General features: G+C 36.3%; 2 protein-coding genes and 1 pseudogene across 5 annotated transcripts; all 3 read left to right on the top strand.

Moving 5' to 3' along the window:
- Nucleotides 1-1,247: 1,247 nt before the first annotated feature.
- On the top strand, nucleotides 1,248-3,364 carry LOC144565720 (fructokinase-like 1, chloroplastic). The gene is made up of 2 exons (XM_078315539.1): nucleotides 1,248-1,995; nucleotides 2,486-3,364. The coding sequence occupies exons 1-2, from the start codon at nucleotides 1,369-1,371 to the stop codon at nucleotides 3,179-3,181; spliced, it is 1,323 nt and encodes a 440-aa protein (XP_078171665.1). The 5' UTR covers nucleotides 1,248-1,368; the 3' UTR covers nucleotides 3,182-3,364.
- Nucleotides 3,365-5,619: 2,255 nt separating this feature from the next.
- Nucleotides 5,620-8,317, top strand: LOC144565372 (protein FRIGIDA-ESSENTIAL 1-like). 3 transcript variants are annotated; one of them, XM_078315107.1, is made up of 4 exons: nucleotides 5,620-5,976; nucleotides 6,799-6,928; nucleotides 7,007-7,901; nucleotides 7,993-8,317. In XM_078315107.1, exons 1-4 carry the CDS (start codon nucleotides 5,901-5,903, stop codon nucleotides 8,071-8,073), a joined length of 1,182 nt encoding a protein of 393 aa, XP_078171233.1. In that variant the 5' UTR covers nucleotides 5,620-5,900; the 3' UTR covers nucleotides 8,074-8,317. The 3 variants fall into 3 exon arrangements, with proteins under 3 accessions (XP_078171233.1, XP_078171235.1, XP_078171234.1); XM_078315109.1 differs by having other exon boundaries at nucleotides 5,621-5,976; nucleotides 6,811-6,928; XM_078315108.1 differs by having other exon boundaries at nucleotides 5,622-5,976; nucleotides 6,805-6,928.
- A 6,992-nt stretch (nucleotides 8,318-15,309) lies between these two features.
- Nucleotides 15,310-16,456, top strand: LOC144565437 (ethylene-responsive transcription factor 11 pseudogene; annotated as a pseudogene). The gene has a single exon (XR_013514895.1). The product of XR_013514895.1 is annotated as an ethylene-responsive transcription factor 11 pseudogene (transcript).
- Nucleotides 16,457-18,959: the final 2,503 nt, after the last annotated feature.

The following is an 18,959-nucleotide window of genomic DNA, read 5'->3' as shown; positions in this document are numbered from 1 at the left end:
TATCATGATATTTCAATTTTATTTTAGTTAGAATAAAAAATTTACAAAAATATATTGATGTAGATAAATTATAGACATTGATTTTTGTACTTATTAATTTATTTAAAATAGAAATTAAAACATGATAATTTTTTATGTTTATGTATATATATATATATATATAGTGTGACTAATATGCATTCGGTAGCACTTCGGCCAAAGTGCTACCGATTTATTTTCCGATTTTTAAAGTCCAAATGATCGATCCAAACCGTTAGATGTCATCTCCATATTAAAATGTGCTTGGAGACCAAATTTTACATTTTTTGGAATTTTTTTACTATTTATTAAGCCACTTTGAAAATCGTTGATCCAACGGTGGCTTACCAAACAGTAAAAATCAGAAGCTACCGTTGGATTAGCGATTTTCAAAGTGGCTTAATAAATAGTAAAAAAATTCCAAAAAATGTAAAATTTGGTCTCCAAGCACATTTTAATATGGAGATGACATCTAGCGGTTTGGATCGATCATTTGGACTTTAAAAATTGGAAAATAAATCGGTAGCACTTCGGCCGAAGTGCTACCGAATGCATATTAGTCACACTTTATATGAGGTGTATATATATATACATATATGAGTAGAACTAGGGTGTTCTTAAGCTCACCAAAGTGTTTGGTGAGCTTGACTTCAAAACCCGTCAAATCGGTTTCAAATGACGAATCCGAACCGTTGGAACCTGCCTATTTTACGTGTGATGCATCTACATGTGAAATTTTTAAACTTTCGAATTAGTTTAGTATAAAGTCAATTGGTCAAAATTAGAAGGTTAATAAATTAATTTTAGTGCATTCATTTTTTGAACATTTTTTGACCGCTTGACTTTATACTAAACTAATTTGAAAGTTTAAAAATTTCACATGTAGACGCATCACACGTAAAATAGGCGGGTTCCAACGGTTCAGATTCGTCATTTAAAACCGATTTGACGGATTTTGGAGTCAAGCTCACCAAACACTTTGGTGAGCTTAAGAACACCCTAGTTCTACTCTACATATATATATAAATAATATCTAATAGTTTTGTTTTGACATATAAACTTAAACAAAATTGTTATTAAAAATAAAAAAAGTTAAAATAAGTCGGAGACATAAAAAATGAGAATATTGAAACTTGCTCTTTATTATAGATACGAATTAAGTGGATCCAAAAAATTGATGTGAATTATGATAACCTGATGAATTAAGAGCTGTAAAAAGTAAAAGCTAAAGCTAAAACCCTGTTTGGGAGTCATACTCATCTAGTCGACAACTAAACCTTGGGTTCAAATCGCAAGCGATAAGAAAGTAAGAAAGAGCGACACAGACACATCTACTGAGGCTTTTCGGCCATGGCATTGGCGTCCCTGTGTTCTTTCCATCCTCTACCTGTCAAACCAACCCCCTTTCTTCCCAACGACAAGCCCTTTCCAATGCACTTCTCACCTTTCTCCATCAAGGCTAAACTAACACCTCGAGCAACTGCACAGTCTTCACCCCTCTCCACACCAGAATTAAACGGATACCAAGATCCTCCACTTGTTTGTTGCTTCGGCGCAGCGCAAAGAGAATTCATTCCGGGCGTGCGGGTTTCGGATCGGCAGATGGACCCCGACCGATACTCCGATTGGAAGATGATTCACTGGGACCCACCGGAATTCGGGCGTGCGCCTGGTGGACCTTCATCCAATGTAGCCGTGGCGCATGTGAGACTAGGAGGTCGAGTTGAGTTTATGGGAAAGCTCGGATTGGATGAGTTTGGGTTGGATTTGTTGTACGAATTAGATGTGGAGAGGGTTCGGACAAGTTCTGTCAAATTGGATTTTTCAGAGGAGGTAAAGACTGGAGTATCTTATATGACACTTGAGTTCAGAGATAGAGAAGATGGCAAGGGGGAGAAATTGGTGGCTGAGACTGTCAAGCAATCTGCAGAGGATTCCTTCATGGAGTCTGATATCAACATGGATGTGTTACAAGAGGTATGCTCTAACAAATCTCCAATTCTTCCTTTCCCCATTTATGCCAGTTGTCTCACTTGTTCCTTCATCAATACTCCATAAAACCTTGACATGGAAGGGTCTAGACTGCCTTAAACCAATGTTTTGGTACGATCATAGCTTAATAGGGCTTGCCTTTGTTTCTGGAAAAGAGTTGAGAAACTATACACTTCTTTTTGTACTAATACTTGTTGTGTAAATGTAAATTTAACCTCTGAAAGAATACTAGTGCTTCTCAATTGTCAAAGTGCCTCATTATCGGTTTTAGTTTCTGACAAGGTTTCAGTCAAGTATGTTTTCTGATACGGATGAGGTATGTATGATGATCAAATAAATGCAAACTAGATCTAATATATAGTACAGTAAACACATTATGGAGAAACAGAGAGAGGGAGAGAGCTGTTTTGATTTTTCCTCTTAATTGAAATTGCCTCTTGTTCTCTTACATTAACTGCCCTCTTAAAACTTGTAGGCCAAAATATTCCATTTCAACTCCGAGGCTCTACTAACTCCTTCAGTGAAATCAGCACTTTTCAAGGCTATCAGCATCTCAAAAAAATTTGGAGGTGATATATTCTTCGATCCAAACCTTCCATTACCTCTCTGGAAATCTCGGGACGAGACCCTAGATCTTATCATGCCAGCATGGCTCGAATCAGACATAATCGAGGTCTCACGGCACGAGCTTGAGTTCCTGTTAAATGAGCCATACTTTATCAGAAAACGACTTGTCCCGCCCCAATACTATGCTGAGTCAGCTGAACTGGCAAAATCTGTCAACCGCGACTATTACCACTATACCAAGGATGACCTGGCACCGCTTTGGCACGATGGAATAAAGCTTCTGATCGTGACACATGGCACTTTAAGGATTCATTATTATACACAAGAGTTTGATGGGTATGTGATTGGTACAGAGGATGCACTTGTTGCGTTTTCTACATGTGATCGGTCAGGATCTGGAGACGCAATTGTAGCTGCAGTGATGCGAAAGTTGTTGGTTTTGCCAGAAGTGTATAAGAACCAGGACTTGCTGGAAAGGCAATTGCGGTTTGCAGTTGCCGCTGGAATAATTTCACAATGGACAAATGGAGCTATAAGAGGATTCCCAACTGAGAGTGCTGCTCAGAATTTGAAGGAACAGGTCTATATACCTTCAATGTGGTGATTTTTTATTTGGGTCTTGGTTTTTTATTTCACTTCCTTTTCTTTTTCTTTTTCTTTTGTCTTGGTTTCCTTAGAAAAGGTGCATTAGGTAGTCGAAGGAGGCTCACTCTTTAGGTTGCAATGTTGGCATATGCAGGGTTATGGTATAACAAAAATATATTATTTTTGCAAATTTGCCACTTGATATTTTCTGTGCAAATCTTTTCCAGACTTTTTACATATTTCAAATAATCTATAAATTGATAGCTCATGGACCTACAGTAATAAAATAGTAATTTGAAAAAACCATTTTAAACAAAAATAAATAAGGCTATCAAAACTTTTTAATTTAATAACACATAATGGTAAAATGGGTAGTTTTGCTGAAAGTAAAGCAAAATTGAAATAAGAAATAAAAACTATGTTTCAGAAAATTCTAAACTACAAGGCATAAGGACCATTTTCAACCAGTATCCAAATCTCTGCCAACCTGGGTCTCAATTCATCTTTTGTCTTCACAAACTTAGTTTCTTTTCCTTCCTAAACCCAAAAAGAAATAAATAGAAGTTTCATTTCTTTGTGTATAATCTTTTATACTAGCAACCAGGTAGAGGATTTGCATAGAAATACTCCCCTTGTCATGTGCCCTGCTTTTCCTGTCTTTACTATTTTCAAGATTCTCGAAGAATAAAATATATAGGCTCTAGTCTAGTATCTTTTGTGTATTTTGATAGATAGGCATAGAGCTCTCTGTTTTTTTTTTTGTATACAACATAAAATACTCGGATATATGTTGGTCTTAGACTCTTAGTAGCCTTTTACGAATATTTCATGATACTAAGAAATGTAAGGTTCTTATGAATGATTTTAAATTGTTCGAGCTTAATTTGATTGTTTTTATACTTCGGAAAATTTGCCCTTGCTTCTCATGTGATTGTCAATACTAAATCCAGGGGCATTCTGGTAAAATGGTAATAAAAAATTTGAGTTTGTTATTAATTCAGTTCATTTTTTCATGCAAGTACTTCCAAAGCTTTTAATATGCACTAGAACATACTTGGTCATAGATTCAAAATGTTTTGATCTCATCCCATTAGGATATGTGCTAATTGTTGTACTTTGCTTTGTGAAATTGCTAAGTTTGTTTGTGGTACTGTACCAGATTGTGCTTTGATTGATATATGGCAGTGTATATCGTAGCTGACAAACAATTTTTGAACTTTATGTTTGTGATGTATTTTTATAGTAAACCTAATTTGAAATTCTCAGTAGCGATTGGTTAACTCTCGATTGTTTATACTTGGCAGTACTTTATTTTTGGTAACATTTTTGTTTATGTGCTAATTTAGTTGTCTAAAATTGTATGGTTTCATCTACAGTTGAGATGAAGAAGTTGGAGAAGAATATTTCTTATCCCCAAATACTCATCCTATTTGCTTTTAGAAATCAAATAAGATACTGGTACAAGTCTCCATTTATACATCCAAGTATTCAAGTATTGTACAATTTAGTACACACGTAGTTTATGTTTTTAATATGCTACATTAGACCTCATCCCTCCATCAGCTGCAACATTCCACACAAGTATGTAACACGTATGTTTCACATCATCTCTATTCCATAAATCTATAATACAAATCATCCATGAACCATAACTAATTTGTCTCATTTGTTATCGGACCCAAATGAGCTTTCAATTTTCTTTTGGTTAGAAGAAGCTGGTGCCTATTGAAGCATAATTTACTTGCTCTCTCTTGTAAGCTGGTACCAGTGGCAAGCTGTAGAGTTGGATGTTTTTGACTAATTTCCAATTGATCAAAGTAGACCTGAATTGTTTCAAGATTCAATCAAAACTTACCAACGAGGATGTAAGAAGCATCTCAGCGAAGAGGAGAGCGGTGAGAGGCAAGAGAGGGAGCCATATGATAAGCCCACAAACCCAAGGTCACCTACTCACCTGGTGCAAACGGATCAGATACGGATGGGATAGTGATAAAAGTCTCCACTTTTATTTTTTAAATACGGATGGGATATCCATAGATATACATAAATATTTTCATAAATATACATTAAACTATATGCATGATATATATCTACTATTCAGATATGAAATATTAAAATTGAAAATCATATCTGTATCTGAATCTGCACGGATATTGAGATATCAATATTAACATCTAATTTTTTTTATATATGGACGGATAATATCCGATCCATTTGCACCCCTACTTGAACCAAATGATTATTTGTCAGTCAAGGAAGACCTGGAGATGGAGATGGAGGAGGAGGAGGCAGCCAAGTTGGGAGATTGACAGATAATTTCATGATGTCAGCAAAACTGTGCTAAATGACGTCAAATAATGGTTCTATTTCGTTTTAAGATCAGACAGAGCGGTTAGTACTTGAAACTAAAATCATCTCGATCAGGTCGGAGGTCGCAACTCGTAAGTCGTAACCAAAATAATAAAATAAAATTGACTATTTTTCTATTTTCTATTTTCTATTGGTCCCAACCTAGATTCTAATTTTTAATCCCAAAAAGCAAAAAGGGAAAGAGAAAGAGATAGATTCATAGAGAAAATCCCTCCACCGGTCCACCTACCGGTGGTGTCCTCAGCCCTGGCCGAGCAAACAAAATCTTTCCCGATAATCGTTGCTCTCTTCTTTTGGAATCAATTCCCTTACTTCCACAAAGTCAATTTGCTTTCTCACCTCCATCCCCAAATCCAGTAAGTCGTCTCATGTGGAAGCACAAAAATCCGACTTCCTACCAAGGAATAAAGCCAAAGGCGACCAAGGAGGCAGTGAACCATCACGGTTTGCTTCTTATCTCTTTCAATTTTCTAATTTTTCTTTCTTGTTTTGTTTTTTCCACTACTTTACTCACTATATCTGTATGTAGGTTACCTCTGTAACAGATGAGACCTAATATGAAACCTAATTCTGGTTTTATTACTTGAAAAAAAGCCTAATTCTGGTATAATTTTAGCTGATATAACCGTACATCATATCTGTTTTCCTGTTCAACTTGTAAACCAATAGCAAAATAACTTCTTAAACTTTGATTTTCTTTTCTGTGCGATGTCAATTGCTTAATAATTACATTTACATATTGACCTTGATCTGTGTGGTTGTTTATTGACTATTGACTTTGGTTAGTCAACTAGAGTTTCCCTGGAACAACCTATTTACCTTGTCTATGCAAAACAAAATAGACTCACCAACAGTGGTAATAATATGGTTCCATTCAATTGTTGAGTTGTCTATGGATTGGCTTCTGCGACATATTTGCTTTGGTGCTGTCATAAGTCATAACTTAATATTTATCTCAGTGCGCACCAATGGTATGATTTATCTCAGTGCACACCAACCTGTGGAGCAAGAGATGGCCATTTGGGCAACAAATAACTTAATATTTTCTATTATCTTGCTTTAGTTCATCAGCTTTCTTTTGTTTTCTTATTATATATAGCAGAACAGTGAAGATGTATGAGAGGAAATAATAAATTACTTCTGGTCTTGTTTATCATTAGATATATATTTTGTTTTTTGCAGCTATTGAGTATTTTTTATTGATTGACAAAATTATATTCCTGCATATTTCTTTTTATCTGATCTAGTTTCTCATGAAACTGAGAGCTCCAGTTTCAGGGACACATCCATCAGATGCCTCTAAGGAGCATAAATCAGATCTCACCATAGAAAAAGGCAATCCAATTTCACACAGGGAAGTGTACTTCAACCCGCCAGGCCGTTCCAAAATTTCAAGGTATGATACAAAGAAAGATTTTTATTCTTTTACTCCCCTCTCCTTAACATGGCTATTACTTTTTAATTGTGATTTCAGGCCTAGGAGTCCCTCTGCCAGTGACATGGAGCAAATGTCTAAAAGGCCCTCAATAATTTCTGAAGGACCAAAACCATCTTCCTTGTATCAGTCCTCATACCTGCCATTGCAGCCCAATCAACAAAGTCACCTGGCCAATAAGTTTGGTGGGGCCGGCTCATTAAGTGATCAGCACTTAACTAATGGAGGTTACTTCTTCAGAAGCTATCGTTCATTACAAGATTCACTGCCTAGGAGCTCCTTGACAGGTTACCAGAAATCAGAAACTAATATTACTAACTCTTACCCGCATCATAGCAGCACCTCCTTCATTAATGCATCTGAAATATTGAGCTACAAATGGGAGAACTCTGTTCCATTTCGGCCTTCTTTCACTTGGCCCAAAATTGACTCCTCGTCCCAAACCCTGTATGATCCACTTGTTGATAGCATCAATCCTCCTGACAATGCCGGTTCAGAAGAAATGAAAATATCTCCAGAAAATTCTCCTGTAGCAGCATCGAATAATCTTTCAGGTATTGGTGAAAATTCGCCTGATTACAATCAGTGTAACTATTTGTGCAAAGTTAAACCAAAAATAGCTTCACTGGAAGAAGCACCAAACGAGGTGATTTCCAGCAATGACCAAGCTGATAGTGCTTGGCCAGGTCAACCTGGTAACGTGGACTTGGCAGAGTTGAAGATGTTTCGGGTTGCCTTGGCTGAGTTTATAAAGGAGTTGGTGAAACCAGCATGGAAGAATGGGATATTAAGCATTGATGCACATAAAATGATTGTGAAAAGGGCTTCTGACAAGGTACTCGGTTCGGTGGAACCTCATCAGGTACCAAATAGCCAGGAGTCTGTGAAACAGTACATCTCTATAAACAGGCCAAAGATTGAAAAGCTTGTGGAGGTAAAGATTTAGTCAGGTGCATATAAATGACTGTTATAATATCTCAAATTTCTACTTAATTATGATATATGATGCATTTTATTATCTGCAGGGTTATTTGGAGAAGTATTGCAAAAGCAACTGTCCAACAACACCAAACAATGAGCATTCTTGTATAGGTAGTAGTGCATAGGGATCTAACCTAGTTAACTTTGGGGGGTGTTTTGGATATGGACTAGTGTAGGCACAGGTGTAGTACGAGTTTACTGAGGTTTTTATTTTGTGGGTATTTAAGGTTAACCTGTTGTTATTAAAAGAACAAAAGTTCTGGTGACCAGGTTATCAAGAGCCCTATGATTCCCAGTTTAGTAAATGCGGTCGGTTATTGTAATTAAATATGGATTGTCTGGTAAATGTATTTTCATTATACTGTTGCCCCACTTGTGTTCATTTACATTTTTTAGGCTGTATATTAGCATATACCACGCACTTCAGTTACAGTTTCAGGAATTCGGATCCCCATTCTCCAGGTTTAAGTTTGGATTCGGACTGTCCGATCAGATGGTCTGGATCCAAATTCAAAGATTGGATTACTTTAGGGTGTGCTCAAGAAGAAGGGAGAACCCTTTCATTAAAGGGAAGGGAGGGGAAATTCGCTGATTTTCGGGCTGCCCATCGTCTTCACCTACTCTAGAAGAGGGGAAACGGAGAGGAAGAGGAAGGGAGAAATTATTGTTCGGAGGGGAGAAGAGAGGGCATTGACGTTGATTTTCGGTCAAATCTATCACCCTTGAATCGGAATATAGAAATTACTGTTCAGAGAGGTTTCTTCTTCCTTCCGTCACTTCTCCTTTCTCAACTGGCGTCGGTTCTGGAGCATGCCTTGGGGAATCCTAATTCCAATTTCAGAGGGTATGTCTTGGTAAAAACACAAAAAATGGCCTGACTGGATCCCAATTTGAGAGGATGTGTCTTGTTTAAAAAAAATGGGCTGATTGGGCCCCGTCAAATTGGAAATATCAGGGTTGATTGGGTAAGGCCTGCTAATGATTGTTCTTGTTAAAGTTATTTTTCTTGCAAAATACTGTTAATAATGATGAGTGAGTCTATAGTACTATGCATATTACGATTTGTTACTGTGCTACGGCTCTATATTTGAGTTTTCAAATCCTAACGGTCGATCCGAAACGTTCATCTTGTTCTCCATATTAATATGTGTTTGGAGACCAAATTTTACATTTTTTGAAATTTTTTTACTATTTTTTTAGATTTATTGAAAAATCACTGTTTTTGGATGGTCCAGAATTTTCAGATCAAGTGATTTTCTAAATATCTAACAAAATAGTAAAAAAATTTCAAAAAATGTAAAATTTAGTCTCCAAACACATATTAATATGGAGAACAAGATGAACGGTTCGGATCGACCATTAAGATTTGAAAACTCGAATATAGAGCCGTAGCATGGTAACAACCCGTGATATGCACAGAACCATAGACTCACTCAATAATGATTGCCAATAGTTGTTTCGGAAACTGTACGGTAATCATAAGCTGGTCAACGATAAGACAAGTCTTGCTTTGAGCATTCCTGTCATTGATTTGCATCGTACCAGAGAATAGTATTATTCGATAATGACATATTTGACAATTAAATTTAAGGCGAATTGTCACGGATAATGTTTGTGAGGATGGTGAAAATGTCTCGTGTTTTTTTTATGTCTTATGAGATAACATCACGTTTTTTTTATCTTCATTTTTCATGTCTCTATCCGAACAAGCTTAACGTAATTTCATATTAAAATATCTTTGAAGATCAAAATTTATATTTTATAGAAATTTATTTTTCCAAACATATTTTAATATGAAGATCATGTTGAGCGATTTAGATCAACTATATATTTATATTTTGAAATATAGATAAAGCATGAGAAGCATGATCACACGTGAAAGAGATGAGATTTTGAAATATAGATAAAGCATGAGAGGCATCATCCCCGGCAGTTGCCGCTTGTGAAGAGGTCTTCTCCATTTAAATAGCAATTTGCAAATGTTAAATCCAGAAAAAGAGAAGTCAATTTGGAGTAACGCGTTTGCTGTTTGTGTAATCCAATAATTTTCATATATTAGTATGCAAATCACGAATTGATACATATTATTATTATTATTTACATAGCATAGCAGCAATATATATTAATTCTATAGCAAGCAAGCTAATTAAACGATGGAGAGGAGAGGAGAGGAGAGGAGAGGAGACAATGAGGTCGCTCTCAGGTGCCATACGAGTCGCAAAGGCATCTATCTGATTGGTGGTACTGGTATCCCTTTGTAGGCCAATTTCCTTTGGCCCATATGATATCTGCCCAGTTTTGCAAGGAACAGCAAGTATATATATTATATTCTTGGCAGAGATGTGGCGCATGTGACAATGCAATGCGCTATTCAAAATTAGAAAAATAACCACCACATTTACGCAGCGGCAGCGCGTCAGTGCCACAACCTGTCATTCCCAGCTGTCTCCCTTAATCCCATTGCTGCTCTTTCCTCAAACTCAAATTATATATATATATATGCCCAGGCGTGGCCCACATGCACCGAGATGGAATAGATCCGGCACTGGCTGGGTCCTGGTCCTGGTCCTGGTCCTGGTCCTGGCCCTGGGTCTGGGTGGGTGCGCTTCTACACTTCTACACTTCTAGTTGCATCAGCTCAAGTTTTTCTCTTGTCTTCACAGTTTTGTTGCTCGTGTAGTGGGTTGTTGCACAATCCCTTATCCTTCATTCCTTCCCCGTAATTACATTACATTTTTGTTAATATTTACAGTGTCAGGTATTGCTTTCTGTTCTTCTTTCGGAATATAAAATGGCTGGATTAATTTTCAAAGCAACTTGTGGATATATATATTAAGACTTTAAGACTTAATTAAGAGGTCATATAATATATGTACTGATTAATATGTCTAAAACTTGCCTCTATTAGCTAGTAATCTATGTTTTTATTTTGTCAGAGTGATGTATCTCTGTTCGAACTGATCGGTAATGTAACTACAGGAACTTGAAATGAAAATGGACAAACAAAATAACAGTAAGTTAATTACAGACATTTTTTATCACGTTGATAATCTTCAATTAATTAATTGACGTATCTCCAGTAATTTATCTATATTAGTTAAATTATACATAGAAATTCATGGGTGTGAGATAAAAAAAAATCAATTAACATAAAACCATAAGTAAGAAATTAAACTAAGTTCTGGAAAAACATACGGCGTAAACTAATAGTGGAGTGTTATTCAACGGTTTAATTATTGTTTAATTTCATTTATCAATGAAATATCTTTAGAGAATTTTAAAGTCTAAGGTAGTGTTCGGCAACCATGGTTTAGAGCTCTTTAGTGCTTTAAAGAGTCTTAAGCTCACCGAACGGGTGCTCCTTTATCAAGCTTAATGACACCTCTTTAATGCTCCTTTTGTCCACCATTTTTAAGCTTGTCAAAAATTTTAAGTCATGGTTTCACATGGCTCAAGCATTTTGCCAAGCGGGTGCTCCTTAATGCAACTTAAAATTTAAGTTTCACATGGTTGCCAAACACTACCTAAGGGTATGCTCTACAAAGAGATTGTATAATATTGAAAAGGGAAGGATAGGAAAACTAAACTGTGTCCACCTTCCCTATATCTCAAATCAGGAATGAACAAAGTCACCAAATTTCAATACATAGTTCACCATCTGTATCTTTTTTTTTTGATGGTTGACGGCAAAGCCGACAATAGATATATTGAATAAGAAAAATAATTACAAAGATGGTTTTTGTGGCTAAAAGTTCTCCCACACTATTAACATCTAACGAAGTAACTTTTTGCCAATCCTAATTTCTAACTCCTCTGTAGTATCGCTAGTTATTGCCTAATCACTTGTCTATCTCCAGTGATGTGTCATTGATGAGATGACCCACCGTCTTTTCTTTGTTGGAGAAGCATCTTCGATTCCTCACCATCTCTATCATGATCAGTTCTCCTATGATCAGTTTCTCTTGTCTTTGTTTCCTTCATCTAGAACTGAGCTTAACTGTCCAAAAATTGTCTAGTTGGTTGTGCTGCTAAAATAATTATGTAAATACTTTTAATTGAGAAAGAAACTGTAAAGAAATAGTTGTTTTCATGAATCTTTTTTTTGTTTATAAAAATTGAAAGTCATTGCGAGAATCGATAAAAATATCAATCTACCAAATATTATAGATTACAGTTAAATATGTTTGGAAATATTATATATATATATATATATGAGGAGGGATCGGATGACATCCTTTTTTGGTGACATCAGATGACACCGTGTATTTTCTAAGTCCAAACAGTCGATCCAAACCGTTCAACTTGATGGATATGTTAAAATGTTCTTGCAGATCAAATTTTACATTTTTGTGAATTTTTTTACTATTTATTAAGATGGGTACAAAAATTCAACGGTCTGAATATAGCGATTTTGTTAAATACTTAATAAATAGTAAAAAAATTCTAAAAAAATGTAAAATTTGATCTGCAAGTACATTTTAACATATCCATCAAGTTGAACGGTTTGGATCAACCGTTTGGACTTTAAAAACTTTGAAAATGCACGATGTTATCCGATGTCACTAAATATGCCATTGATAATAACTTTTGTATAATCTTCATCTAAATATAACCTTTGTGTAGACCCTTAGGTATCGTATAATCCCATTAGATGAAATGTTAAAAAGCAACATTAAAATGTAAGGAATACTCTTTTGTTTCTTATGTTAAATAATTTTCAAAAACTAACTGGGCAGACATATATAATCCCATAATTAATCTATTTTAAATAAAATGTATGTTTTTTTAAAAGACAAAAACGGGTACATATTACGTTTGAAAATAAATATGACAACATAACTGCTTGCATTATAAAAAGAGAGAGAAAGAAATGTTAATAAATAAATAAAGAAATAAAGAATTGCTTTGCCTTGTACAAATTAAGAACTCATGCTTATCTTCCAAAACAAAATATTGAACCTTAATTATACTAGCTCTCTCAAAAACTGTCAAATTGATTCAAATGATGAATGCTAATTTAATCTTTAAGAGTTTTTTTTAATGATGGAAATGTTGAAATTTGAAAATTAAGAATATATTTTGATTGGTTTAGTTTTTAACTTTTTTGGATGCTTTGGTGCATTACATCTATACACAATGGATTAATACAATTTATAAACTTGGATATATAGTACGCCAAAAATGTTAACATGTTATTAGTTGATGGATTAATACAAATTAAAAATAAGGAGGTTAGGAAAATATGTCTTCTTTCGTATATAAGACTTTTGTAATTAATTCGTTAAATGCGAATGGGTTGCAACAAATTTCTTTTAAAGAAGATATCAAGTTCAACTAGCTGTACTTTTAAAAGACTCGTAACTTAAAAACTGGATCAATATTCAAATAAATAGCTAAAACTAGTATTTGTATTATATCCCTAACACCAAGAAAAAAAATTTAGAAATATTTTCTATATTTTTGATGGTTTCTTTATAACCTGAACATTCTGCCAATTGTAATAACAGAAAATTTGCATTCTCAAGTTGCTACAAGTTTCTGACATACAAAGAAGCCGCAGAAGACCAGTATTCTTTTTCTCCGCCGACGGTAACGAAAACTTTTTGGAGCAACAGTCAATTCCATGTGGTCCATGGACAAAGTAACGCTGTATTTGAAAACACAGGGTTCCGTACACCGCGTTTAGGCAAGTTAGCTGAGGAATAGTTGATCCGTCTGCGTCTAGATCTCGGCTCATATCGCTCGCTGACGTACTTTAAATCGGCAGTAGATTAGATTGGACGAAGGCTCCACAAAGCGGACACGAGTGGTACGCCACATGTCATCTATTGGTTGGTTTCCGTACGAATTGCATAGGTCATCTGCCGCTATTAGATTTAACAAAGCGGCACGTAAAGACACTGGTCACACTCTCTGCGCACCTCTTGCTTCCCGTTCAACGTCCCCACTCCCCATATCGGCAATTAGGTTAATCCTCTCCAGTATTATTAAAACGGATAAGACCGCTAATGGATTATTTAATATAAAATGTTTTCTCAAGTAGAGGTTAAAATGGAGTAGATTAATTGGATGGAGATGCAGCAGATCACATTAAATGCACGCCCACCTCACCGCCAAGAATTTGTGAGGGACACGTGGTGGAGGATTAGTGGAGTGAGGTGCAAACTGTCGGTCCAGGAGAGAGCGGTTCAAGTGGAAAAGACGGGAGAGACAGTGTGGGACCCAGTCGACCCCACTAGCTAACTTCATGGCGCGTTCCTCGTTACACGGCGCACAAACAGTCGATACCGACAGCGGTTGTGGGACCCACCCTGCATCCTTCTCTAATCTCTATCCCGCATTTTCGCCGTCCTTTCAAATCAAGGACAGGGAATTATTCTTTTGGAGGTACAGGTACTACAATCTAAGCTTGGCTTAAAAATATGTATTACTTTTACCTCCTTATTTTTTTTTCATAAGTAATTGAATGTATTAATTTTCGTTTAATTTTATCGTTGTTTGCAATTTTGAGATTATTTTTAGACTTATGCAGAATTAAATGGTTTGACAACTTCATTGGATGTGATGATATTTTCTTAATTTAAAATATATAAGTTGTTTGAGATTGACATCCATAAAGTCATTGTTTTTTTCCTTGTACAAAAAGTACATTTTGGAGGGAATTGAAAAACATTGCATAAATTATTTGTTATATCGTAATATTTTGAATTTTCGGTGTTTTATGAAAACCATAGGTCCATATGTGCCATATGTGTAGTGTAGCCTGTGTAGGGTTGGTTCCGCCAAAACGGGCTCAAAGAAGAGGAAACCACTAAATAAGACATTTCAAGGTCTTATACGCGAAATGCCCCGAGCGGATTAAATAAAAGAATTTTGACGGCGTCAATTTGCGGCCGTTAGCTAGAGCGGTGGGGGACAGGAAAGCGAGACGCGCCCGAGATTTGCCGCGGCCCACGTGTTCTCTCGCGCTTCTCTCCCTTTGTTAGTTCTTAGTCTCACCGACTAACCGGCCCCACCTCGCAAAATGTCTCAACAGCCTGGATCCGTGTGTTTCTAGTCTCTCCATCACGTTTGGACCGCCTGACGGTCTGGGACCACCGTGGCGGCTCAGTATTAATTAAATATTTTATCCTCCATTGCTTGAGAAATGGAGATTTCCATTAATTTTGGATTCGAGAGGCAGGAGGGGCGGCGGCCAGGAAGCGGTCAAAGAGGTCGTTGACTAGCCTTATTTTTATAGATTAATTTAAACTACTCAATTCCGCCCGCAGCCCGCAGCCCGCTTCACCGCTGGCCTTTTTGACATATTTAATTTAATTTAATATCACCACCATTATTTTACTAACACATTACATTACCTAGCCCTCACGCATCTATAAATGACGCTTTCTCTCCCTCTTCCTTTTCAGCGCAAAGCGCAATCCATTATCCAACTAACCTAAGCTAAGGACAACAAACACACTGACTCTAACATGGCACCCAAAGATAAGACTACGCCAGCCTCGTCCATTGCCGGAGCTAAAGCCGTACACTACAGAGGAGTTCGCAAGAGGCCATGGGGGCGCTATGCAGCTGAGATAAGGGACCCGGGGAAGAAGAGCCGGGTCTGGCTCGGCACTTTTGACACTGCCGAGGAGGCAGCACGTGCCTATGACGCCGCCGCACGTGAGTTTCGCGGCCCAAAGGCAAAGACTAATTTCTCTTACTCTGATACCTTCCCTGCCGGCGCTGCCACCGCCACCCTCTCCACGGGTGTTGATAGTCCGAGTAGCCAAAGCAGCACAGTTGAATCGTCAGGGCACGATGTGGCGCCGCCTCCTCTTGCTACGCCGCTTCCACCGTCGGTGGTTAGGTTCCCATTCCAGAATTATCAAATTGCTACGGCAGTACCACTGCAACAGCCATTGTACTTCTTCGATCCAAAGATATTTCACGGGGGTTTCCCTGCTATGTTTAGATCCTCACTGGTTGCGGCTGATTTTCATCCCGGGTTTGCCGGCACGGCCCAGAGTGACTCTGATTCTTCTTCTGTTGTTGATTTGGCGTTAAATCATGTCTCTGTGCCATCACCGTTACCAGTGGAGATAAAGAAGATTCCCTTTGATCTGGATCTAAACCAACCACCGCCTCAGGAGGTTTAGGTCAGATCATCACAAGTTTTCTTCTTAGATGCAGATTATCTGGAACTCTGAAAGGCAGATCTGAACCCCTGGCTAGCTCTGTGCCTGACGTTAATACAACTTTTACTTTTTTTTTTTTTAACTTTTTTTTTTTTTTATGAGCCGTTAGATCGGCCATCTAAGCTCTATTTTGCATTGTGCTTTTTGTTACTTCTTATGTAAATAGTAAGTAACTTAATTTTTGCACCGAGCTATCTGATTTCCATAGAGAATCGGATCTTGGAGCTACCAATCTTACTCACTCGGTCGGTGTTTTTATGGAGAAACGAAAGAAATATTATGTAATATTGTTTTGCTTTCGAGTTAACGCACTTAATTACGACTGAAATTACTTTATTTTGTATTCTAGTTGTGTTTGTTGTATGTATCCCTTTATTATTTTATTTTATGGCCTGGATGCGAAATGCGAGCGATGGCCGCTGCGCATAGAAAGCGTGGGGCGGCTGCACGTTTGCCCGCAGGCCGCAGCGCAGCATCTTTGTTTTGATTTAGTTCTATTTCCCCAGTTAATTTTTTATTTTTCACTAATTACTTGGGAAATTGAATTGAGTTTGGTTGGAACTTGGAACCTGGCACCGCGGTTTCAGCACTAGTTAGTTCATTTAAATAATAATTATTATTATAGAATATGATAATACTATATTATTATAAACATATTTCTATATTAGCCTAGCTAGTCTACTTGGAAAGTGCACCTATGGCAAATTGGCATTTTATAACATTGGAGAGGCCACAGGCATCAAGCCACAGAAAAATGAAGCTAGATCTTTGTCTAGCGTAAGGCAAGCGTGTTTAAGTAGTCTTAAGGGACACGTGTGCAGATCGACTGGCCCGTCTGGCCCGTCTGGCCGTGGTCCTAACTCCTAACTTGGGATCTTTTATTGCTTTCAAAAATGTTTCGTTTCTCGTAGCTTGGGATCTATCCGACTATCCCCGAATAGGCACCGAACACGTCGCTCATGCAAAATATGAGATATCTCATATCTCAGACGATACGTAACGCACTCCTCTGTCTCTGTCTGTCTCTGTCTCTGTCTCTGTCTCTGTCTCTGTCTCTGTCTCTTGCTTATTCTTCATTTTTGTAAGTGCGTAATATCTTTCCATTGGATCTTCAGCTTGTACAATGTACATAAAACTAAACACACAGATATTCATCAAAATAAAAAGCATGTCAATTAATTTATTTTAAAACATGCTACTACTTTATTTATTAATCGAATATTATATTATTAAATGATTCCGGTTATCATGTTTTATATCTTATTTTCATTTGTAGATATGCACTAATATGAAACAGATTTTTCAACATAATCTTTTTCTTCCATCGTACCCTCACATGTATAGAACAAGTTTGCAAAATTAATTTTCTTTTCGTAAATACAAATCTAATCATTTTTTTATTATTATAAAAGTGGGTAACTCCCACTGATTTTCAATTGAAAATCAAGCGTTAAACTATAGATAAGTAAAATATAACAAAATATATATATCTTATTGCACCTTTTGTTTTAATTGTTGAAGATAACTTCTCTCTCTTGATAATTTATTATAAAAGTTTTAAACATTTTCTCGAAAAAAAGTTATTCCTTCCCACAATAGACTAATTAATCTTGACGATTTGTGAATTTCAGAGGAAATACGGGAGATGACTATCTGCACCGGATGTTTTTTTTAAATCAACTGTATCTGCGAATGGTTGCGAAGATCTTAATTAGGTGAGCTGGAAGACGTCAAGCAGCGAACTTGCTTTTACATTTGGCATGACACTGACAGATCTAAATTTCTGGATCCCGATTCGGCGGCCTCCCTGAAACGGGTGAAATTAGAGGTAAACTGAATCACTCGTTACATAAAATTCTAGATATTTAATGATAGAAGAGATCGGTAGAGATTTGGTAATTGTGGGCGCAAGCGCAACACAAGAGAAGCGTGGGCATGGTCTCCGCCGACAGAGGTGGGGTCGGAATTGATGGAAGTGGGCAACACGTGGCACTGCAACTGCATTTGTTTGGCACTTTGGCTTAGAAAATTAGAAAATTAGAAAATTGGATTGATTGATCCCTGCGCCGTCGGTTTCTGGTCGACTGTCTACTGTTCTTCTGTGGCCTTTGTTTTGCACTTCTATTTCTAGTTAAATAACTTCCATCTACTCAAACGATATTGTCAAAACTCAAAATAATTCGTCAAAAGAATACAATAAAAACCGTGATAAAATTGTTGCTTGTAAAAAAATTTTAATTTTAAAATTAATTTTGTAAAAAGTTAAGTAATCAAAATTATAAGATTTATAAACTAATTTTCAAGCATTTATTTTTTCAATATTATTTTACTTATATAAAATCAGACTTTTGAACTATAAAAGTCAATTATATAAGTTTTTTGTGTTAAAAATTTATGTCATTTTACATCATTACACAAATTAAAAGAAAAATATGAGTATCGATTGGCATTCATTCCTTGTATTTTAATACGCCTCAGATTGAAACCACCCTAGATATTGAGTAAATGTTAGCAACAAAATAATCTATCTATTCAGTAGTAAGTAGTATACTATAGGACGTGATGACAACACTATCATTTTGTCTGCTTGGTAGCATAATAACAATTACTGATTCGAAAATAACTAAGAATTAAGATACAAATATAACTTATCAATTCAAAAATAATTTATATTTTTTTATGGTGCAAAATATCATAGTAATATATTGATAATTATTAAATACTAAAATAATTACATAAATTTTGTGAAAAAAATTATGCATAAATCTTGTAGTATTCATAAATTTCCTAACTAAAGAAATCACAAATTATATTATTTCGAATAAAATTAT

This window comes from Carex rostrata, chromosome 14 (genome assembly GCF_964058835.1).
Source record: "Carex rostrata chromosome 14, lpCarRost1.2, whole genome shotgun sequence".
Lineage (NCBI taxonomy): Eukaryota > Viridiplantae > Streptophyta > Magnoliopsida > Poales > Cyperaceae > Carex > Carex rostrata.
The sequence above is the reverse complement of the archived record's forward strand: the minus strand, read 5'-3'. Positions and strand labels throughout refer to the sequence as shown.